Genomic DNA, 24,015 nt, shown 5'->3' with positions numbered 1-24,015 from the left:
ACGTGATGGCGAATCGACCAATTAACGCTGTGGGCGTGCGATCCACGCCTCGCTCAGAGCGCCAGTCGTCACCGTCCGCCGAAAATAAAGACTTAGTTGGATAGTTCCGTAGCGTTCCGGGATAAATAGCGGCGTAAGGTTCCAGCGGTGGCTCTGGGCTGTGTAGTCAGCGGCAGGTAAATCCGGCGCCCACCTCCTTATCATCGCCCTCCCGGCCTGTCCTGAATTACAGCCAAGCTCTGATATAATGGGAGGACACTTATAAAAGGTGCACAATGACTTCCGGTGTGTGCTCCTCCCCACCACCCCCAGGGTCCTAGGTCCGGCCATGTTAGGCTTTGTCTGCTGGCTGGAGGTGTTGTAGCTGGGGATCAGTGTGAAGGATCACCCCCATCAACTGCCCAGGAGGAGGGCCATCAGGTGGGTGTCCTTCTATCTGAACCCCCAAACAATTCTTTCAAACTGTGCAACCTCTAATCTATTCCCCATAGCTGTGCCCCCCTAGATTATTCCTTTAAACTATTCCCCATAGCTGTGCCCCCCTCCTTATTTCCCCACAACCCCCAAATTGTGCAACCTCTAATCTATTCCCCATAGCTGTGCTCTCCCCCTAGATTATTTCCCCACAACCTCTAAACTGTGTAACCCCCAAACTATTCCCCATAGCTGTGCCCCCCTCCTTATTTCCCCACAACCCCCAAACTATTCCCCCAAACTGTGCAACCTCTAAACTATTCCACATAGCTGTGCTCCCCCCCAGACTATTCCCCCACAACCCCCAAACCATTCCTCTACACTATTCCCCATAGCTGTGCCCCCCTAGATTATTCCTCTACACTATTCCCCATAGCTGTGCCCCCCCTAGATTATTCCTCTACACTATTCCCCATAGCTGTGCCCCCCCCCTAGATTATTCCTCTACACTATTCCCCATAGCTGTGCCCCCCCTAGATTATTCCTCTACACTATTTCCCATAGCTGTGCCCCCCCCCCCAGATTATTCCCCACAACCCCCAAACCATTCCTCCAAACTGCAACCTCAAAACTATTTCCCACTGCTGTGCCCTCCCCCCCTATAGATTATTCCCCACAACCCCTACACTATCCCCCCAAACTATTCCCCACAGCTGTGCCCCCTAGATTATTCCTCCAAACTATTCCACCTGAGCTGTGCCCCCCCTACACTATTCCCCCAAGCTGTGCCCCCCTAGATTATTCCCCACAACCCCTACACTATTCTGCAACCCCAAAACTATTCCCCATAGCTGTCCCCCCACCCCCACCTAGATTATTCCCCACAACCCCTAAACTATTCCCCCAAACTATTCCCCTGAGGCTGTGCTCCCCCTAGATTATTCCCCCAAGCTGTGCCCCCCTCCCCACAATATTCCCCAAACTGTGCAACCCCAAAACTGTTCTCCACAGCTGCCCCCCCCCTAGATTTTTCCCTACAACCCCCTACACTATTCCTCCAAACTGTGCAACCCCAAAACTGTTCCCCATAGCTGTGCTCCCCTAGATTATTCCCCAAAACTATTCCACCTGAGCTGTGCCCCCCCCCTACACTATTCCCCCAAGCTGTGCCCCCCTAGATTATTCCCCACAACCCCTACACTATTCTTCAACCCCAAAACTATTCCCCATAGCTGTGCCCCCCTAGATTATTCCCCAAAACTATTCCACCTGAGCTGTGCCCCCCCCCCTACACTATTCCCCCAAGCTGTGCCCCCTAGATTATTCCCCCCAAACTGCAACCCCAAAACTATTCCCCTGAGGCTGTGCTCCCCCCTAGATTATTCCCCCAAACTGGGCAACCCCAAAACTATTACCCTGGGCTGTGCCCCCCTACAATATTCCCCACACTGTGCAACTCCAAAACTATTCCCCCAAATTGTGCAATTCCAAAACTATTCCCCTGAGCTGTGCCCCCCCAACACTATTCCCCCAAACTGTGCAACCCCAAAACTGTTCCCCATAGCTGTGCCTCCAGAGATTATTCCCCACAACACCCAAACAGCAACCCCAAAACTATTTCCCACAGCTACCCCTCCAGATTATTCCCCCAAACTGTGCAATCCCCAAACTATTCCACACAGCTGTGCCCCCCTAGATCATTCCCCACAGCCCCTACACCCCCAAAAATGCAACCCCAAAACTATTCCCCTGAGGCTGTGACTCCCCCTTGGATTATTCCCCCAAACTGTGCAACCCCAAAACTATTCCCCACAGCTGCCCCACCCCCCTAGATTATTCCTTACAACCCCTACACTATTCCTCCAAACTGTGCAACCCCAAAACTGTTCCCCATAGCTGTGCCTCCAGAGATTATTCCCCACAACACCCAAACAGCAACCCCAAAACTATTTCCCACAGCTACCCCTCCAGATTATTCCCCCAAACTGTGCAATCCCCAAACTATTCCACACAGCTGTGCCCCCCTAGATCATTCCCCACAGCCCCTACACCCCCAAAAATGCAACCCCAAAACTATTCCCCTGAGGCTGTGACTCCCCCTTGGATTATTCCCCCAAACTGTGCAACCCCAAAACTATTCCCCACAGCTGCCCCACCCCCCTAGATTATTCCTTACAACCCCTACACTATTCCTCCAAACTGTGCAACCCCAAAACTATTCCCCATAGCTGTGCCCACCCTAGATTAATCCCCCAAACTATTCCACCAGAGCTGTGCCCCCCCTACTACACTATTCCCCACAGCTGTGCCCCCCCCCCCTAGATTATTCCCCACAGCCCCTACATTATTCCCCCAAACTGTGCAACGCCTAAACTATTCCCCATAGCTGTGCCCTCCTCCCCCTAGATTACTCTCCTGAAATGTTTGACCCCACGTTGCCCTCCTCATCTTTGACTGTATCGATCAACTCCCCCCCCCCCCCGACTCTTCTCTTGAGCCCTGCTCCCACCTCCGTGTCTCTTTTCCTGAGCCCCCTCCCCCCCCGTGTCTCTTTTCCTGAGCCCCACCCCCCCCGTGTCTCTTTTCCTGAGCCCCACCCCCGTGTCTCTTTTCCTGAGCCCCACCCCCCCCGTGTCTCTTTTCCTGAGCCCCACCCCCCCCCCCCGTGTCTCTTTTCCTGAGCCCCACCCCCCCCCCGTGTCTCTTTTCCTGAGCCCCACCCCCCCCGTGTCTCTTTTCCTGAGCCCCACCACCCCGTGTTTCTTTTCCTGAGCCCCACCCCCCGGGCCTCTTTTCCTGAGCCCCACCCCCCGTGTCTCTTTTCCTGAGCCCCACCCCCCGTGTCTCTTTTCCTGAGCCCCACCCCCCGTGTCTCTTCTCCTGAGTCCCGCCCCCGTGTCTCTTTTCCTGAGCCCCACCCCCCCGTGTCTCTTTTCCTGAGCCCCACCCCCCGTGTCTCTTCTCCTGAGCCCCACCCCCCCGTGTCTCTTTTCCTGAGCCCCACCCCCCCGTGTCTCTTTTCCTGAGCCCCACCCCCCGTGTCTCTTTTCCTGAGCCCCACCCCCCGTGTCTCTTCTCCTGAGTCCCGCCTCTCTAGACTCTCCCCAGAACCTTCTGTAAAGCTGTGCCTCTTAGACTGTTACCCTGATCTCTACCCTTTCCTCTAGATCACAGGTGTCAGACACAAGGCCCGCGTGCCAAATCCGGATTTATGTTTTGAATGTGTCCCCAAATAACAGATTTTCTCTAGTCACCTTCCTGGATGGCGCACCTGAGAGATGACCGACACACCTGACAGGAAACACAATCAACACATGATGTTACAACCCCCTCCCTTCATCCTGCACCTCAGTTGTTGATTGTGTTTCCCTGGCAGTGAAACATTTTTTTTTTTGTGGACCTGAAGTCGGTACCGAATGGTCCCCCCCCAATGGGTGCTGGATGCCAAAGCCAGGGAAGGCTGCGGGTCCAGCTAGGGTTTGTTCCCATTCCAGGGGTCTCCCCCAATGAGGAGCTTTCCAGACACAGGGGGAAGTATTACTGGCGCTCCTTAGGTGCATCTTCCCCCCTTACCTTCCACTCAGGCCGCGGGGCTATGGGGGTTAAAAGGGCCGGCAGGTCAGCTGGAGTCTATGCTAGGAGGAAGCGCAGGATAGTGGCCAGGCAGCATGGGGGCTTCTCCCGCCGGTGCGGGCTTCACCCCTCATTTCCCCAGCCCTCTTCTGAAGAGGGAGGGTTTTTTCCGGCCGCCAGACACCAGGGTGAAGGAAGATGGCGAAGTCGCTTCCGGTGGCCGGGCTACAGCATAATGGCGGCTGTAATCGCGATCGGTGCCACTCCCGGCCGCTCCTGCCTTCCAGGCCTCACTCTAGAAGCTGAGGTCACTTCCGACAGTGGGACTCCGGCAAGATGCCATCAGGCAAGACTTTCAACAGGCCTACAGAGGCCATAAAAGCCCGGAGGGGCAAGGCGGAGGGTCCTCAAGTGCCTCTCTTACACCGTACCACCCACCGTGGACCTGGCCGAGGAGGAAAGGGAGAGAGCGGAGGAACAAGCAATGGCTGCAGTCCAGGAGGAGGCCAGGGGTGGTTAGTCTATCTCTTCTGGCAGGTGGTGGGGGAAGGTTGGAGCCTTACTTACACCCCTGTGGGGGGGGGGGTACAGCATTAACTGTACCCTGGTGTGGGTACTGTAGGTGTGGGTACTGTAGGTGTGGGTACTGTAATGAGAAGCTCCCACATGATCACATTAAAACTCTTTGCGATAGATGGATTCGCAAATTGTCAGGCGAGGAAACTTCAGCAGTTATGAAGGATGCTGTCAGAGATGCTGGCTACGCTCAAGTCTCTGAAAACAGTGGGGTAGATTCAAGAACGATTTACGCCGGCGTATCCATAGATACGCCGCGTAAATTCAAAGCTGCGCCGGCGTATCAATTTTCTGTATTCAGAAAGCTAGATACGCCGACATTAGCCTAAGATACGACATAAGTCTCTTACGCCTTCGTATCTTAGGGTGCATTCTGACGCTGTCCGCTAGGTGGCGCTTCCGTAGTTGTCAGCGTACAGTATGCAAATGACATACTTACGCCGATTCACAAACGTACGTGCGCCCGGCGGTAGTTTTTTACGTCGTTTGCGTAAGTCGTTTTCGTCGTAACGTTGCTCCCGGTATTAGGAGGCGCAGCCAATGTTAAGTATGGCCGTCGTTCCCGCGTTGCGATTTGAAAATTTTACGTTGTTTGCGTAAGTCGTCCGTGAATGGCGCTGGACGCCATTTACGTTCACGTCGAAACCAATGATGTCCTTGCGACGTCACTTACCGCAATGCACGTCGGGAAATTTTAGGGACGGCGCAGTACGTTCGGCGCGGGAACGCGCCTAATTTAAATGATCCACGCCCCCTACCGGATCATTTGAATTACCCGCGCTTACGCCGGCCCCTTTTACGCTACGCCGCCGCAACTTTACAGGCAAGTGCTTTGTGAATCAAGCACTTGCCCGTAAAACTTGCGGCGGCGTAACGAAAATGTCATACGTTACGCCGCCGCAGTTTTGCGCGCCCCTACCTGAATCCACCCCAGTGATGGCATCAAAAGGGGGACCCAGTTCCAGTAACACGGAGACCCTCTCTTCTAGGGAAGGTGTTCCGTCCCAAGAGGGTACCCGCACCCGAAGCCCGGGGGCTACCCAGAAACCTCCCTCCTCTTTCACCCCTGGGGTAGTGGAGTTTGAGGAACCAGATTCTGACCAGAGTTCCTTTAGAAGAGGGGGGAATTCAGAGTCAGACAGCCAGGACAGTGAGGACTCCAAGCAGAATATGTCCCCCTCTTTCCTGCGGAGGATATGGAGGGGCCTCCTGGAACCCCCAACACAAGTGTCAGCCCGGGACAAGATGTATAGGGAGCTTGGGAGACCTCAGCCAAAAGTCCTTCCAGTCCACCAGACCCGTAAGACGACGGTCATCTTAAGGGGATGGAAGAACCCGGAGAGGAAAGTCTTAAAACCCAAGACAAGGAAAAGGAGCTTTCCATTTGGGGAAGAGGAGGAAAAATTCTCCAAAACCCCCAAATTGGATGCAGCCCTTTAAAAGTTTTCCAAGAAATCTGATCTGTCCTTCCAGGATTCGAGCAACTGAATCGTACGACTTTGGAGTCGCGGTAGTGTGAAAGGGATCTAAGGTAGGCCTTGAACCTCTTGTTCCTCCTCTCAGGTGTGCCGTCCTGGAAGATGACTAGAGAAAATGACCACTTACCGGTAAGTGCGTTTTCTAGGAAATCTTCCAGGACGGTGGGCCGACTTCCCACCCTTTGGTGTAGTTACTCCGGGAAAATGTTCCCTCTTGCGCCAGGATAACCTATTTCTTTGGCAGAACTGAGGTGCAGGGGGAAGGGAGGGGGTTCTAACATCATGTGTTGATCGTGTTTCCTGCCAGGTGGGCCAATCATCTCTCAGGTGTGCTGTCCTGGAAGATTTCCATTTTCACAGGAAATGGATAGGAAATGCTCTAACCCCCCTACTATTTTTCTGGCTTAGTCTTTATTGCTCTAACCCCCCTACTATTTTTCTGGCTTAGTCTTTATTGCTCTAACCCCCCTACTATTTTTCTGGCTTAGTCTTTATTGCTCTAACCCCCCTACTATTTTTCTGGCTTAGTCTTTATTGCTCTAACCCCCCCTACTATTTTTCTGGCTTAGTCTTTATTGCTCTAACCCCCCTACTATTTTTCTGGCTTAGTCTTTATTGCTCTAACCCCCCTACTATTTTTCTGGCTTAGTCTTTATTGCTCTAACCCCCCTACTATTTTTCTGGCTTAGTCTTTATTGCTCTAACCCCCCTACTATTTTTCTGGCTTAGTCTTTATTGCTCTAACCCCCCTACTATTTTTCTGGCTTAGTCTTTATTGCTCTAACCCCCCTACTATTTTTCTGGCTTAGTCTTTATTGCTCTAACCCCCCTACTATTTTTCTGGCTTAGTCTTTATTGCTCTGACCCCCCTACTATTTTTCTGGCTTAGTCTTTATTGCTCTAACCCCCCTACTATTTTTCTGGCTTAGTCTTTATTGCTCTAACCCCCCCTACTATTTTTCTGGCTTAGTCTTTATTGCTCTGACCCCCCTACTATTTTTCTGCCTTAGTCTTTATTGCTCTAACCCCCCCTACTATTTTTCTGGCTTTGTCTTTATTGCTCTAACCCACCTACTATTTTTGTGGCTTAGTCTTTATTGCTCTGACCCCCCTACTATTTTTCTGCCTTAGTCTTTATTGCTCTGACCCCCCTACTATTTTTTCAGGCTTAGTCTTTATTGCTCTAACCCCCCTACTATTTTTCTGGCTTAGTCTTTATTGCTCTAACCCCCCTACTATTTTTCTGGCTTAGTCTTTATTGCTCTAACCCCCCTACTATTTTTCTGCCTTAGTCTTTATTGCTCTAACCCCCCTACTATTTTTGTGGCTTAGTCTTTATTGCTCTAACCCCCCCTACTATTTTTCTGGCTTAGTCTTTATTGCTCTAACCCCCCTACTATTTTTCAGGCTTAGTCTTTATTGCTCTAACCCCCCTACTATTTTTCTGGCTTAGTCTTTATTGCTCTAACCCCCCTACTATTTTTCTGCCTTAGTCTTTATTGCTCTAACACCCCTACTATTTTTCTGGCTTAGTCTTTATTGCTCTAACACCCCTACTATTTTTCTGGCTTAGTCTTTATTGCTCTAGCCCCCCTACTATTTTCCTGGCTTAGTCTTTATTGCTCTGACCCCCCTACTATTTTTGTGGCTTAGTCTTTATTGCTCTAACCCCCCTACTATTTTTCTGGCTTAGTCTTTATTGCTCTAACCCCCCTACTATTTTTCTGGCGTAGTCTTTATTGCTCTAACCCCCCCTACTATTTTTCTGGCTTAGTCTTTATTGCTCTAACCCCCCTACTATTTTCCTGGCTTAGTCTTTATTGCTCTAACCCCCCTACTATTTTCCTGGCTTAGTCTTTATTGCTCTAACCCCCCTACTATTTTTCTGCCTTAGTCTTTATTGCTCTAACCCCCCTACTATTTTTCTGCCTTAGTCTTTATTGCTCTGACCCCCCTACTATTTTTTCAGGCTTAGTCTTTATTGCTCTAACCCCCCTACTATTTTTCTGGCTTAGTCTTTATTGCTCTAACCCCCCTACTATTTTTCTGGCTTAGTCTTTATTGCTCTAACCCCCCTACTATTTTTCTGGCTTAGTCTTTATTGCTCTAACCCCCCCTACTATTTTTCTGGCTTAGTCTTTATTGCTCTAACCCCCCCTACTATTTTTCTGCCTTAGTCTTTATTGCTCTAACCCCCCTACTATTTTTGTGGCTTAGTCTTTATTGCTCTAACCCCCCCTACTATTTTTCTGGCTTAGTCTTTATTGCTCTAACCCCCCTACTATTTTTCAGGCTTAGTCTTTATTGCTCTAACCCCCCTACTATTTTTCTGGCTTAGTCTTTATTGCTCTAACCCCCCTACTATTTTTCTGCCTTAGTCTTTATTGCTCTAACCCCCCTACTATTTTTCTGGCGTAGTCTTTATTGCTCTAACCCCCCCTACTATTTTTCTGGCTTAGTCTTTATTGCTCTAACCCCCCTACTATTTTCCTGGCTTAGTCTTTATTGCTCTAACCCCCCTACTATTTTCCTGGCTTAGTCTTTATTGCTCTAACCCCCCTACTATTTTTCTGCCTTAGTCTTTATTGCTCTAACCCCCCTACTATTTTTCTGCCTTAGTCTTTATTGCTCTAACCCCCCTACTATTTTTCTGCCTTAGTCTTTATTGCTCTAACCCCCCCTACTATTTTTCTGGCTTAGTCTTTATTGCTCTAACCCCCCTACTATTTTTCAGGCTTAGTCTTTATTGCTCTAACCCCCCTACTATTTTTCTGGCTTAGTCTTTATTGCTCTAACCCCCCTACTATTTTTCTGCCTTAGTCTTTATTGCTCTAACCCCCCTACTATTTTTCTGGCGTAGTCTTTATTGCTCTAACCCCCCCTACTATTTTTCTGGCTTAGTCTTTATTGCTCTAACCCCCCTACTATTTTCCTGGCTTAGTCTTTATTGCTCTAACCCCCCTACTATTTTCCTGGCTTAGTCTTTATTGCTCTAACCCCCCTACTATTTTTCTGCCTTAGTCTTTATTGCTCTAACCCCCCTACTATTTTTCTGCCTTAGTCTTTATTGCTCTAACCCCCCTACTATTTTTCTGCCTTAGTCTTTATTGCTCTAGCCCCCCTACTATTTTTCTGGCTTAGTCTTTATTGCTCTGACCCCCCTACTATTTTTCTGGCTTAGTCTTTATTGCTCTAACCCCCCTACTATTTTTGTGGCTTAGTCTTTATTGCTCTAACCCTCCCTACTATTTTTCTGGCTTAGTCTTTATTTCTCTAACCCCCCTACTATTTTTCAGGCTTAGTCTTTATTGCTCTAACCCCCCTACTATTTTTCTGGCTTAGTCTTTATTGCTCTAACCCCCCTACTATTTTTCTGGCTTAGTCTTTATTGCTCTAACACCCCTACTATTTTTCTGGCTTAGTCTTTATTGCTCTGACCCCCCTACTATTTTTCTGGCTTAGTCTTTATTGCTCTGACCCCCCTACTATTTTTCTGGCTTAGTCTTTATTGCTCTGACCCCCCTACTATTTTTCTGGCTTAGTCTTTATTTCTCTGGCCCCCCTACTATTTTTCTGGCTTAGTCTTTATTGCTCTAACCCCCCCTACTATTTTTCTGGCTTAGTCTTTATTGCTGTGACCCCCTTACTATTTTTCTGGCTTAGTCTTTATTGCTCTGACCCCCCTACTATTTTTCTGGCTTAGTCTTTATTGCTCTGACCCCCCTACTATTTTTCTGGCTTAGTCTTTATTTCTCTGGCCCCCCTACTATTTTTCTGGCTTAGTCTTTATTGCTCTAACCCCCCCTACTATTTTTCTGGCTTAGTCTTTATTGCTGTGACCCCCTTACTATTTTTCTGGCTTAGTCTTTATTGCTCTAACCCCCCTACTATTTTTCTGGCTTAGTCTTTATTGCTCCGACCCCCCCTACTATTTTTCTGGCTTAGTCTTTATTGCTCTGACCCCCCTACTATTTTTCTGGCTTAGTCTTTATTGCTCTGACCCCCCTACTATTTTTCTGGCTTAGTCTTTATTGCTCTGACCCCCCTACTATTTTTCTGGCTTAGTCTTTATTGCTCTGACCCCCCTACTATTTTTCTGGCTTAGTCTTTATTGCTCTGACCCCCCTACTATTTTTCTGGCTTAGTCTTTATTGCTCTAGCCCCCCTACTATTTTTCTGGCTTAGTCTTTATTGCTCTGACCCCCCTACCATTTTTCTGGCTTAGTCTTTATTGCTCTAACCCCCCTACTATTTTTCTGGCTTAGTCTTTATTGCTCTAACCCCCCCTACTATTTTTCTGGCTTAGTCTTTATTGCTCTAACCCCCTACTATTTTTCTGGCTTAGTCTTTATTGCTCTAACCCCCCCTACTATTTTTCTGGCTTAGTCTTTATTGCTCTAACCCCCCCTACTATTTTTCTGGCTTAGTCTTTATTGCTCTAACCCCCCCCCTACTATTTTTCTGGCTTAGTCTTTATTGCTCTAACCCCCCCTACTATTTTTCTGGCTTAGTCTTTATTGCTCTAACCCCCCCTACTATTTTTCTGGCTTAGTCTTTATTGCTCCGACCCCCCCTACTATTTTTCTGGCTTAGTCTTTATTGCTCTGACCCCCCTACTATTTTTCTGGCTTAGTCTTTATTGCTCTGACCCCCCTACTATTTTTCTGGCTTAGTCTTTATTGCTCTGACCCCCCTACTATTTTTCTGGCTTAGTCTTTATTGCTCTGACCCCCCTACTATTTTTCTGGCTTAGTCTTTATTGCTCTGACCCCCCTACTATTTTTCTGGCTTAGTCTTTATTGCTCTAGCCCCCCTACTATTTTTCTGGCTTAGTCTTTATTGCTCTGACCCCCCTACCATTTTTCTGGCTTAGTCTTTATTGCTCTAACCCCCCTACTATTTTTCTGGCTTAGTCTTTATTGCTCTAACCCCCCCTACTATTTTTCTGGCTTAGTCTTTATTGCTCTAACCCCCTACTATTTTTCTGGCTTAGTCTTTATTGCTCTAACCCCCCCTACTATTTTTCTGGCTTAGTCTTTATTGCTCTAACCCCCCCTACTATTTTTCTGGCTTAGTCTTTATTGCTCTAACCCCCCCCCTACTATTTTTCTGGCTTAGTCTTTATTGCTCTAACCCCCCCCCTACTATTTTTCTGGCTTAGTCTTTATTGCTCTAACCCCCCCTACTATTTTTCTGGCTTAGTCTTTATTGCTCTAACCCCCCTACTATTTTTCTGGCTTAGTCTTTATTGCTCTGACCCCCCTACTATTTTTCTGGATTAGTCTTTATTGCTCTAACCCCCCTACTATTTTTCTGGCTTAGTCTTTATTGCTCTAACCCCCTACTATTTTTCTGGCTTAGTCTTTATTGCTCTGACCCCCCTACTATTTTTGTGGCTTAGTCTTTATTGCTCTAACCCCCCCTACTATTTTTCTGGCTTAGTCTTTATTGCTCTAACCCCCCTACTATTTTTGTGGCTTGGTCTTTATTGCTATGTGAAGGATTGCAGAGAATACACATTGACAATCGTATGTCTTATTTGTTTTGCAGGTCTCTTCTGTGATGTCTTCAGCAAAGGTGGAGCCTCTGGAGGAGGCCGAGGTGGCCATTAAACAGGAGACCCCGGCCGAGGTGGCCATTAAACAGGAGACCCCGGATTATGTGCAGAGTGGGCGCAGGTTCCGCTGCCTGAGCTGTCGCAAAACTTTCCCCAATGAGCCAAGGGCCCAGCGGCACTGTGAGGCCCACAAGTCCGCCGAGGGCTCCGGCGCTGCAAAGCCAAAAAAGCAAGAGGCGAAGGGGGAGCAGCGGCATCAGTGCAAGCACTGCGATAAGTCCTACAAGAGCGCGTCCTTATTGAGGAGCCATGTCCGTAGCCACACGGGTGAAAAACCTTTTGTGTGTAAAGAGTGTGGCCGATCCTTCATGCAGCCCATCTGCCTGCGAGTTCATATGGCCACCCACAGCGGGCAGCTACCATTCCCTTGTAAGCAGTGCGGTAAAGCCTATGCCACACCCTCCAAGCTGCGAATCCACGAACGCCTTCACACCGGTGAGCGTCCGTTCTCCTGCCCCGAATGCGGTAAAGGATTTGCCGATCCCTCTGTTTTTCGTAAGCATAGGAGGAGCCATGCTGGGCTCCGACCTTACCAGTGCCAACTGTGTCAGAAGTCCTACAGCGAACTGAAAGACCTGAAGAACCACGAACGCAGCCACACGGGAGAAAAACCGTTCTTGTGCTCAGACTGCGGGAAGGCGTTTTCGCGTGCCTCCTCTCTCACCTGTCACCAGCGAATTCACGCGGCGGAGAAGCCGTACAAATGTCCCATCTGCAACAAAGACTTTACTCAACTGTCATCCTACCAGAGCCACCAACGCACCCATTCTGGTGAAAAGCCATATCTGTGCCCACAGTGCGGCCGCATGTTTTCAGACCCGTCCAGTTTCCGGCGCCATCAGCGGGCTCACCAAGGCGTCAAGCCGTACCGTTGCGACAAGTGCGGAAAGCCCTTCCGGCAGCCGGCGGATTTGGCCATGCACCAACGAATCCACACCGGCGAGCGTCCCTTTCGTTGTCCGGACTGCGATAAGACGTTTGTGGCGTCTTGGGATCTGAAGCGTCATCGTTTGTCCCACAGCGATGAGCGTCCTTTCCAGTGCCCGGAGTGCGGGAAAGGGTTTGCAGAGCGCTCTGGGCTAAGCAAGCACCAACGTTCTCACAGCGGGGAACGGCCTTACAAGTGCGATGATTGCGGCAAGACCTTCATCGTGTCTTCCAGCTTAAGGAAGCATGAACGCACCCACATTAAACCAGATGGAGGCGAACCTAACAAGAAGAAGGAGGAATCTACCACCTGTGAGAAGTGTGCCATCACCTTCCAAAGCGTGATGGACCTGAAGAACCATCAGAAGAGCCACCCGGAACTGAGGCCCTTCCGTTGTGACCATTGCGAGAAGGGCTTCCTGGACAAGGCCGGGCTAAAGAAACATCAGCGCATACATAGCGACGTACGCCCCCACGTGTGCCAGCAGTGCGGCAAAGGCTTCCTAGTACCTTCCGACTTGCGCAAGCATCAACGAACACACGCCAAAGAGGTGAAGGGGAAGGTGGAGGAGGAAGAAGAGGAGATTACAACGTTGACGCTCCATCCAGCTTCTGTAGAGTCTCAACCCTTGTTTGATCCTCTGGTCTCTTTTCTGGAGAAAGTTGCTGAGGGAGACATGGAGGTCATTGAGTCTTCACCATCATCAAGCTGACTGGGGCCTTCCTCGTCCATGATGATAATCCCTTTCTCTACAGCAGTCTTGAATTGATTTGTCATGATCCTGATCCTGATGTTCTCATTTCTCCGGAGGTTATTTTTTTTTTATTAAACGTTCATTGAGCGACAATGTGATCCTCCCCAGAACGCGCTCGCCGTGACTTATGTGCAGATTAGAAATGAGCTTGGGCGTCCGCCAACTCCTCACTAACTTCTGCTTTGAGATGTGGGTCAGGTCATTTCCCAGCTGCAGTTTTAGGAATGACTCGGCCCACAGCTCTCTGGAGTATAAGAAATGTGAGTTTTTAGGACGCCTGGGTTCATCTCTTGTGAAGATCTCCTAGATCAGGGGTCTCCAAAGTTGCCAAACAAAGGACCAGTTTACTGTCCTTCAGGCTTTAGGAGCTGGACTGGGGCGGTAGAAAATGTCCTGGCGTCCAGTGAGAGTAAACAATGCCCTATCTTTGGTGTCTGGGAGGATTGTGCCCCATTGTTGGTGTCAGTGGGAGGGATAGTTCCTCATTGTTGGCTTCATTGGAAGGAATAGTGTCCATTCGTTGGTGTCAGTGGGAGGAATAATGTCCCCTCGTAGGTGTCAGTGGGAGGAATAGTGCCCCTTCATTGGTGTCAGTGGGAGGAATAGTGCCCCTTCATTGGTGTCAGTGGGAGGAATAGTGCCCCGTTGTTGGTGTCAGTGGGAGGGATAGGTCCTCGTTGTTGGCTTCATTGGAAGGAATTGTGCCCATTCGTTGGTGTCAGGGGGAGGAATAGTGCCCATTTGTTGGTGTCAGGGGGAGGACTAGTGCCCCAACGTTGGTGTCAGTGGAAGGAATAGTGCCCCATCGCTGGTGTCAATGGAAAGCATAGTACCCCATCGTTGGTGTCAGTGGGAGGAATAGTGCCCATTCGTAGAAGGGACAAAACACATGGAGTGTCAATGGAAAGAATAGTACCCCATCATTGGTGTCAGTGGGAGGACTAGTGTCCACTCGTTGGTGTCAGTGGGAGGACTAGTGTCCACTCGTTGGTGTCAGTGGGAGGAATAGTGTCCCATCATTGGTGTCAGTGGGAGGACTAGTGTCCACTCGTTGGTGTCAGTGGGAGGACTAGTGTCCACTCGTTGGTGTCAGTGGGAGGACTAGTGCCCCTTCGTTGGTGTCAGTGGGAGGACTAGTGTCCACTCGTTGGTGTCAGTGGGAGGACTAGTGTCCCCTCGTTGGTGTCAGTGGGAAGAATAGCGCCATTTTTGTTTGTATCAGTGGGTGGAATAGTGCCCCATCGCTGGTGTCAATGGCAAGAATAGTACCCATCATTGGTGTTAATGAGAGGAATAGTGCCCCATTGTTGCCAGTGGTAGAAATAATGGCCCATTGTTGGTATCAATGGAAGGAGTTATGCCCCATCTTGGTGTCAGTATTCGGAGTTGAGCCCTTTTGATGGTGGCAGTGGGAAGAATGGTATCGCATTGTTGGCGTCAGCAATATGACTTCTACCCCCATTGTTGGTGTAAGTGGATAGGATGGTGTGCCAAAGGCCAGATAATGGCAAGCAAAGGGTTGCAGTTTGGAGACCCCTGTTAGGGGGGGGATGGCATTTCTAAGCTCCCATGCCCACCCCTTGGCTTTAGTACTTTGAGCCAATGACCCAGAATAAGCTTGTAGATTAGAAACGTTGGTGGCTCCTTTTTTTTTTTAAGTGCTTCTCCTGGGTAAGTGACTCTGAAGTATTGAAGCAAGAGGACCAACATACCACCTAGGAGAGTTCAAAAATAATACCCCCCCCCCATTCTTTAGCTGAGCATTGCTGGGGTCAGAGAGAGTTGTACAGCAATGAGAGTCTAATAAAAGGTAGAGCTGAATCTGCTTTCCTTTTTTTTTTTTTTATATATAAAATTCTCCGCAGGAAGCTGACGGGAACCAGGCTTGGTACTCACAAATGTATCCATGGTGTGAAATTTGGGGGATTCTAAGACTCCACTAGAGGGAGCTGTGGTCGCCATTGTACAAGAGACTGCAGCCAATTAAAGTAGAAGAAGCATCTGCTTGCCATGCTGTGTTGGCATTGGTACGTTGAACAGGAGGGCATAAAGCTAATATATGTGTTGGGTGAAAATAAAAGCTTAAAGCGGATGTTCCGTCAAAAAAAAATATTAAAAGCCAGCAGCTACAAATACTGCAGCCGCTGACTTTTAATATTAGGACACTTACCTGTCCTGGAGTCCAGCAGCGTCCGCAGCAGAGGACGAGCGATCGCTCGTCACTCTGCTGCTCCCCCCTCCATCCACGCTGAGGGAACCAGGAAGTGAAGTGCTGCGGCTTCACTGCCCGGTTCCCTACGGCGCATGCACGAGTCGCGCCACGCCCGCCGATTGGCTCCCGCTGTGTGCTGGGAGCCGAGTGTTCCCAGAGCACAACGGGGGGGCGACGGGATGTGTCGCAATGCCCGTCTTTTGCCCGTGAATGCCGGGCCGGAAGTGGGTGCAAATACCTGTCTTTAGACAGGTATCTGCACCCCCCTCCCCCCTGAAAGGTGTCAACCGGAGGATGTGACACCGGAGGGGGGGAGGGTTCCGATCAGCGGGACTTCACTTTAGGGTGGAGAACCGCTTTAATAATTATTAGAGTTGGAGCTCTTAAATTGTAGCCCTCCCCCCCATGCTGTCCTCAGCCTTTCATGTGGCGGGCATCCTGCACTGGGGATTGGCTGATCTGTCGTCATGTGATACTACCCCTCCACCAATGCCATTCCAGGTTATCCTCCGTATAACACAATGGCTCGATCTTTATTTATTTTTTACCATCTGTACCCCATTGTGGAGATTAACCTTCACTTCCTGTCCCATAGCTGAAACAGGAAGTGAGAGGAAATCCCTGCAAATTAAGGGCATCAATTGCCCCCCCCCCCCTCCAAGTCATGAGAACTAGTGCACTCGGTGGAGGATTTCCCCTCCTATTGGAGCCCTTTCACACTGGAGCGCCGCTTTACAGCCGCGGTTACAGTTATAGCCGTGCTTTGGTGCCGCTATTCAGCCATTTTCCCGCGATCGGTCCCCGGAACTGAAGAACGGGGAGAGGTGTGTGTAAACACACCTTCCCCGTTCTTCATTGTGGTAGTGTCATTGATCGTCTGTTCCCTGATATAAGGAAAGACGATCAATGACGTCACACATCAAGCCCCGCCCCCTACAGTTAGAAACACATAGGAGGTCACACTTAACCCCTACAGCGCCACCTAGTGGTTAACTACTCAACTGCATTGTCATTTTCACAGTAATCAGTGCATTTTTATAGCACTTTTTCGCTGTGAAAATGACAATGGTCCCAAAAATTTGTCAGAATTGTCCGATGTGTCCGCCATAATGTCGCAGTCACGAAAAATCGCTGATCACCATCATTAGTAGTAAAAAAAAATGATTAATAAAAATGCTATAAAACTATCCCCTATTTTGTAAACGCTATAAATTTAGCGCAAACCAACCGATAAACGCTTATTGCGATTTATTTATTTTTTCTTACCAAAAATATGTAGAAGAATACGTATCGACCTAAACTGAGGAAAAAAATATTTTTTTATATATTTTTTGGGGGATATTTATTATAGCAAAAAGTTAAAAATATTGTATTTTTTTTTTTTTCAAAATTGTTGCTCTATTTTTGTTTATAGCGCAAAAAAATAAAAACCTGCAGAGGTGATCAAATACCACCAAAAGAAAGCTCTATTTGTGGGGAAAAAAGGACGCCGATTTTGTTCGGGAGCCACGGCGCACGACCGCGCAATTGTCTGTTAAAGCGACGCAGTGCCGAATCGTAAAAAAGGGGCAAGGTCCTTAACCTGCATTATGGTCCGGGTCTTAAGTGGTTAAAGTAACGCAGTGCCGCATCCTAAAAGAAAAACAAAATTGGTAAAACTTCCGGAGCTCAAGTGGTTAAATACCCCAATAAGGAAAATACCCCATTATGGCCACTAGATGGAGCTGACGATCGTAGGAAATAATCATATTAGAGAAAATACAGCCACAGTCCAGTGATTTTTTTTTTTTTTTTATATGTAGAAAACTTAAATTCACCCAACACTTATGTGTACAGCTTTGTTTTAAGTCGATCTCCATTTTTCCCAGGTAATGAGCGCTCCGCCTCTCCCCTCGATGTCGCGGTGAATCGATCCTCCTGTATGTACACAATGTATCTGCTTGAGCTTTGCTTTCTTGCTATGAAATCAGCAATAGTTTATCACCTTCCTGACCTCAAAAATAAAATAAATAGAGCAAACGCACGGACTTCTTCCTCTCCATAATCGCCATGAATTAAGTGTGCGGCTGGACTTATATTTTTATTTTAATCAGTTTCAGAATTCGATCAACCGCCATGAATGTACTCGTAATCTAGGGGACCTGTGTGAGCTGTTAATCAATGAATTCAGGACAGCCAATGAGGTGATCAGTTTATAGCGCCGGTGAAACCACGTGAGCTCGCCGGATTTTGGCATCTTGCAGAAGTTTGCACAGCTATAGACACCGGAGGGACGATGGAGGAGACTTTGTATTTTTTTTTTCCCCTGAAATAATAAAGACTTTGCCTGAGTAACTAAAAAAATAGTCTTCTTTTTAAGAGTATTAAATAGCGTCCTTCTCAGCCTTAAAGCGGGAGTTCACCCATTTATTTGTTTTTTCCTCTTTTCCCCTTAGCTTCATGCTCGTTTGGTCTAGGGGAATCGGCTAGTTGTTTTAAAATATGTGCAGTACTTACCCGTTTTCGAGCTGCATCTTCTCCGTCGCTTCCGGGTATGGGTCTTCGGGAGTGGGCGTTCCTTCTTGATTGACAGTCTTCCGAGAGGCTTCCGACGGTCGCATCCATCGCGTCACTCGTAGCCGAAAGAAGCCGAACGTCGGTGCGGCTCTATACTGCGCCTGCGTACCGACGTTCGGCTTCTTTCGGAAAATCGTGACGCGATGGATGCGACCGTCAGAAGCCTCTCGGAAGACTGTCAATCAAAATAGGAACGCCCATTCCCGCAGCCCATACCCAGAAGCGGCGGAGAATATGCATCTCGTAAACGGGTAAGTACTGCTCATATTTTAAAACAACTAGCCGATTCCCCTAGACAAAACGAGCAGGAATCTAGGGGGAAATAGTCATATATAGTCATATATACGGGTGAACCTCCGCTTTAATACCGCCCCCGAGGAACCCCTGACATTTCCAGGTTTTGGGAAACCCCCTACAGCTCAAAGTATTCCAAACCGAAACCGAAGCCACCAGTTCCTGTTTGTCCTCGAATAACTTTATTGTACCATGGACTGGTTACAAAGTCAAAGAGTGAAACGTGTCAGAGTGTCTGGCAAAGGGCATCGTTCACTTTGTAGCATATCCAGTACAATAAAGTTACCTGAAGAAGAAAAAATAAATAAATGAGAGGCTGTTTCTGTGTGGAATTTTGCGAACTTGGGAAGCCAGTAAAAGTTGTAGTGTCTCTTTACATTTGCAGGTCACTGGGAGAAGGGACCAGGTACATTGGGGGGGAAAGGACCTGCTTACATCGGAAGTTATTGGGAAAAGTGACTTCTTATGCTGGTGATCATTGGGGGGAGGAACCCTTTTCATTAGCAGATTCCTTCCCTTATATCGGCGGTCAATGGAAAAGGGGGAACCTTGCATTGGTGGTCAGTAGGAGAAAGGGTCTCGTAGATTGGTGGTCATTGGAAAGGAGAAAACCTTACATTGGTGGCCAAAAGGAGAAAGCCCCCCTACTACATTGGTGGTCAGTGGCTGAAAGGCCCCCTTACATTGATGGTCATTGGGAGAAGTCCCCTCCTTATATTGATGGACAATGGGAGAAGGTCTCTTCTTACATTGATGGTCATTGGGAGAAGTCTCCTCCTTATATTGATGGACAATGGGAGACGATCTCTTCTTACATTGATGGTCAATGGGAGAAGGCCCCTCCTTATATTGCTGGTCAATGGGAGAAGGCCCCTCCTTATATTGCTGGTCAATGGGAGAAGGCCCCTCCTTATATTGCTGGTCAATGGGAGAAGACCCCTTCTTATATTGCTGGTCAATGGGAGAAGGCCCCTCCTTATATTGCTGGTCAATGGGAGAAGGCCCCTCCTTATATTGCTGGTCAATGGGAGAAGGCCCCTCCTTATATTGCTGGTCAATGGGAAAAGGCCCCTCCTTATATTGATGGTCAATGGGAGAAGGCCCCTCCTTATATTGTTGGTCAATGGGAGAAGGCCTCGTCTTACATTAAGGCCTGGTTCACACTGGTGCGATTTGAGATGTCAAATCGCATCTCAAATTGGCGGCATTTGCCGGCAATGGCACCGTCCTAATCGGTGCGGCGCTGCACCGATTTCAAAAAGTAGTTCCTGTACTACTTTTTGCGATTTCGGGCCGCGATTTACATTGACATCTGTACAGAAAGCTGCACAGATGTCTCTGAAATCGCAGCCAAAATCGGGACTGCCAGCGGGAGTGAAATCGTGCGAGTTCAGCTGAACTCCCGCGGCTTCACTCCCGCAGCCCAGTGTGAACCTGGGCTAATGGGTGAAGGTTCCTCCTTATATTGATGGTTAATGGGAGAAGGCCCCTCCTTATATTGATGGTCAATGGGAGAAGGCCCCTCCTTATATTGCTGGACAATGGGAGAAGGCCCCTCCTTATATTGCTGGACAATGGGAGAAGGCCCCTCCTTATATTGATGGTCAATGGGAGAAGGCCCCTCCTTATATCGATGGTCAATGGGAGAAGACCCCTTCTTATATCGCTGGTCAATGGGAGAAGGCCCCTACTTATATTGATGGTCAATGGGAGAAGGCCCCTCCTTATATTGCTGGACAATGGGAGAAGGCCCCTCCTTATATTGCTGGTCAATGGGAGAAGGCCCCTACTTATATTGATGGTCAATGGGAGAAGGTCTCTTCTTATATTGATGGTCAATGGGAGAAGGCCCCTCCTTATATTGCTGGTCAATGGGAGAAGGCCCCTACTTATATTAATGGTCAATGGGAGAAGGCCTCGTCTTACATTTGTGGTCAATGGGAGAAGGCCTCGTCTTACATTTATGGTCAATGGGCGAAGGCCTCGTCTTACATTAGTGGTCAATGGGAGAAGGCCTCGTCTTACATTTGTGGTCAATGGGAGAAGGCCTCGTCTTACATTTGTGGTCAATGGGAGAAGGCCTCGTCTTACATTTGTGGTCAATGGGAGAAGGCCTCGTCTTACATTTGTGGTCAATGGGAGAAGGCCTCGTCTTACATTTATGGTCAATGGGCGAAGGCCTCGTCTTACATTTATGGTCAATGGGAGAAGGCCTCGTCCTACATTGATGGTCAATCGGAGAAGGCCTCGTCTTACATTGATGGTCAATGGGAGAAGGCCTCGTCTTACATTGATGGTCAATGGGCGAAGGCCTCGTCTTACATTTATGGTCAATGGGCGAAGGCCTCGTCTTACATTTATGGTCAATGGGAGAAGGCCTCGTCTTACATTTATGGTCAATGGGAGAAGGCCTCGTCTTACATTTATGGTCAATGGGAGAAGGCCTCGTCTTACATTTATGGTCAATGGGCGAAGGCCTCGTCTTACATTGACGGTCAATGGGCGAAGGCCTCGTCTTACATTGACGGTCAATGGGCGAAGGCCTCGCCTTACATTGACGGTCAATGGGCGAAGGCCTCGTCTTACATTTATGGTCAATGGGCGAAGGCTACTCCTTACATTGATAGTCAATGGGAGAAGGTGTCTTGTGATATAAAATGTATAATTATATCTAATTACACACTATATATATATATTTAAAAAAAAAAAAGAGTGTGTAATTATATTTATTATATATATATAGATTTTTTTTTTTTTTTTTATTTAGTGTGTGTGGTCATAAGGTTATAGGTGATCAGTGCATATATATATATATATATATATATATATATATATATATATATATATATATATACACACACATATACACACACATATACATATACACATATACATATACATACACACACACACACACATACAATATATAGTGTGTATATATATATATATATATATATATATATATATATATATATATATATATATTTTACACACTTTTTTATTTATTTTTTTACGCATTCTGTCCTCATCTTTCATAAAAAAAATAATAAATCTCAAGGCTTATAAAAGAAAAAAAAAAACAACAAAAATGATTATATATTATATTTTTATTTAAAAAAAATCCATTTTGTAGAACATTCCAAAATATTAAAGTTTTTTTAATAACAAAATTAAAAAACACACAAAATTTCCAAACTCCTAATGCTTGTGGTTGGTTCAGTTTAAAGGGTGAGAACTCCCAAATACATTTATTTTTTATTTATTTTGCACAGAGAAGAAGATATAGGGAATACAATCTCTGTCATATCTCTATGGCTGCTCCCATTGGTGTAAGCCCACTCATGTTCTGCTGTGTCACTGTGGTTGATGCACAAAAAATAAAAGTGAAACCTCTGAAATGGGGCCCGTAAAAAAAAAAAAAAAGTTGAATACTTTTTGTTGGAAGTGTCCCTAGAATAAATATGCATTGGAAAGTGTCCCCTCTGCCAAGACAAGTGTTCATACTTTACTCTCCCACATCACCGATCTGCTCTGTTAGACCCCTTGCACACTGGGGCGTTTTTCATGCGGTACAGCGTCAAAAATAGCGCTGCTATACCGCATGAAAAATCATGCCCTGCAGTGTTCAATGTGAAAGCCCGAAGGCTTTCACATTGAAGCGGTGCGCTAGACGCTAAAAGTCCTGCTAGCCGCATCTTTACCGCGGTAAGCGGTGCGCTAGACGCTAAAAGTCCTGCTAGCCGCATCTTTACCGCGGTAAGCAGTGCGCTAGACGCTAAAAGTCCTGCTAGCCGCATCTTTACCGCGGTATAGGAGCGGTGTGTTCACCGCTCCTATACCGCGCCTTCCCATTGAAATCAATGGGAAAACGCGGGCGGTATTAACCCTTTTTCGGCCGCTAGCGGGGGTTAAAACCTCACCGCTAGCGCCCGAATAACGCGGTAAATACGATGGTATAGCCGCGCTACAAATAGCGCGGCTATACCGTCACCGCGGCTGCACGCCTCAATGTGAAAGCAGCCTTATGGACATACAGCTGCTTGGAGAATCTTTAGAATCGGACACTTCCGGGAGTGTCACATCCCGGAAATTTTCTTGCGCATTTCTTTTTCAATTATATTTCTCACACAATTCGCCCGTCATCGATTAGAAAATCATTGGTTTTTCAAAAAAATTTCAACATGGCCGATCATTTATATTCGATAGCCGCACACAAAACAAAAAAAAAATCGGCCGTTGCTGTGTCCCACTTAGGCTCGATTCACACCTATGCATGTTGCTTTTGAGCGTTTTTGCAATGCTTTTTGCGGTGCTTGCTGCGTTTTTTTGACGTGCGTTTTTAAAGCGATTTGCGTTTTTTTTTTTAGCCAGTAATTTTAATTTTTTTACATTTCCTTAGACAACCAACTATGAACAGGTTGAAAAAAAAAACGCAAAACGAAAATCACGTCAAAATGCGTTTTGGATGCAGGTCCATTGAATTCTATTGCATGCAAAACGCTGCTTTTTGCTGGAAAAAAAGTCCCCGACCCTTTCCAAAAACGCAGAGGCACAAAAAAGCATTGATGTGAACGCGTTCCATAGGAAACCATGTTAAAAATTTTCCCTGCTTTTCTGCAAAATGCACCAAAAACGCATTAGTGTGAATGGAGCCCAATGGTGCGAAATTCGAACAAAAACTTCTTTGAAGATTTCGAAAGAAGATTCTTTCGGAATTGGAACATGTATGGCTGGGCCTTATGCTGGCCATACACTATACGAAAATTCGGCTGAACCCATTTTCGAAAAAAAAAAAAAATCGAACATTCGGCCGTGAGAGCAAACGATGGTGCCATCATGTAATGACCGAATAAATGAATCAATTTTTTTTTTCTTCGTTCCAGGAGAATGCTCGTAATCCAAAGCACTCACATATCAAAGCGAGTTTCCCCATAGAAGTCAATGGAAACGAAAATAATTTGTTCCGCATTGACTTCTATGATATGCAATACCGCATGTGGCCAGAGGTGGGGGGCGCCGCAGAAATAATCGGGGGACACTCGGAAACCGAGTGTTTCAGAGTATTTCCAAGCGGTCCCGGCGCCCCCGCACCATATACAGTGGAACCTTGGTTTACGAGTAAGGCAGTTAAAGTGGAGTTCCACCCAGGAAAACAACAATTGCCCAAAAATCATAAATAAAATTGAAAAAAAAGCGAAAAAAAAAAAAAAAAATTATACTCACCCGAAATACCTGTTGCTATGCGGAAGTTCGTAATCTGCCTCTTCCGTAGCCGCGGTCTGTCTTCTTCAACTTCTCCTAGTGAATGGGGCGCGCTGCTTTCTGGGAACTGTGTGTGTTCTCAGAGAGCAGCCGCCCATTCACAAGTCGGCGCGAGACTCGCGCATGCGCAGTAGGAAATGGGCAGTGAAGCCGTAAGGCTGCTTTACTGCCCGTTTCCCCTAGTGTGAATGGCGGCGCGGGACCTGCATCGTTCGTGGGATCGGCATTGGGGGGGGGCCCATCAGCGCAGGCAAGTAGGACAGGTAAGTGTCCTTAGTAGCTGCTGACTTTTAAAAAAAATAAAAAAAATTGCGGGTGGAATCCCGCTTTAACAAGCGTTTTGAAAGACGG

At 47.5% G+C, this 24,015-nt stretch overlaps 1 protein-coding gene across 2 annotated transcripts; it reads left to right on the top strand.

Annotated features, from left to right (window-relative positions):
• Positions 1–35: 35 nt before the first annotated feature.
• On the top strand, positions 36–13,436 carry ZNF668 (zinc finger protein 668). 2 transcript variants are annotated; one of them, XM_040356050.1, is made up of 2 exons: positions 36–176; positions 11,592–13,436. In XM_040356050.1, exon 2 carries the CDS (start codon positions 11,604–11,606, stop codon positions 13,296–13,298), a length of 1,695 nt encoding a protein of 564 aa, XP_040211984.1. In that variant the 5' UTR covers positions 36–176; positions 11,592–11,603; the 3' UTR covers positions 13,299–13,436. The 2 variants fall into 2 exon arrangements, with proteins under 2 accessions (XP_040211984.1, XP_040211983.1); XM_040356049.1 differs by lacking the exon at positions 36–176 and adding an exon at positions 183–420.
• Positions 13,437–24,015: the final 10,579 nt, after the last annotated feature.

Source organism: Rana temporaria, chromosome 6, assembly GCF_905171775.1.
Source record: "Rana temporaria chromosome 6, aRanTem1.1, whole genome shotgun sequence".
NCBI classification, from domain to species: domain Eukaryota; kingdom Metazoa; phylum Chordata; class Amphibia; order Anura; family Ranidae; genus Rana; species Rana temporaria.
This window is presented reverse-complemented; position numbering and strand designations above follow the sequence as displayed.

What these genes read in the sequence shown, in the direction of transcription:
- ZNF668 (XM_040356050.1), top strand. Translation starts at nt 11,604, where the DNA reads ATGTCTTCAGCAAAGGTGGAGCCTCTGGAGGAGGCCGAGGTGGCCATT.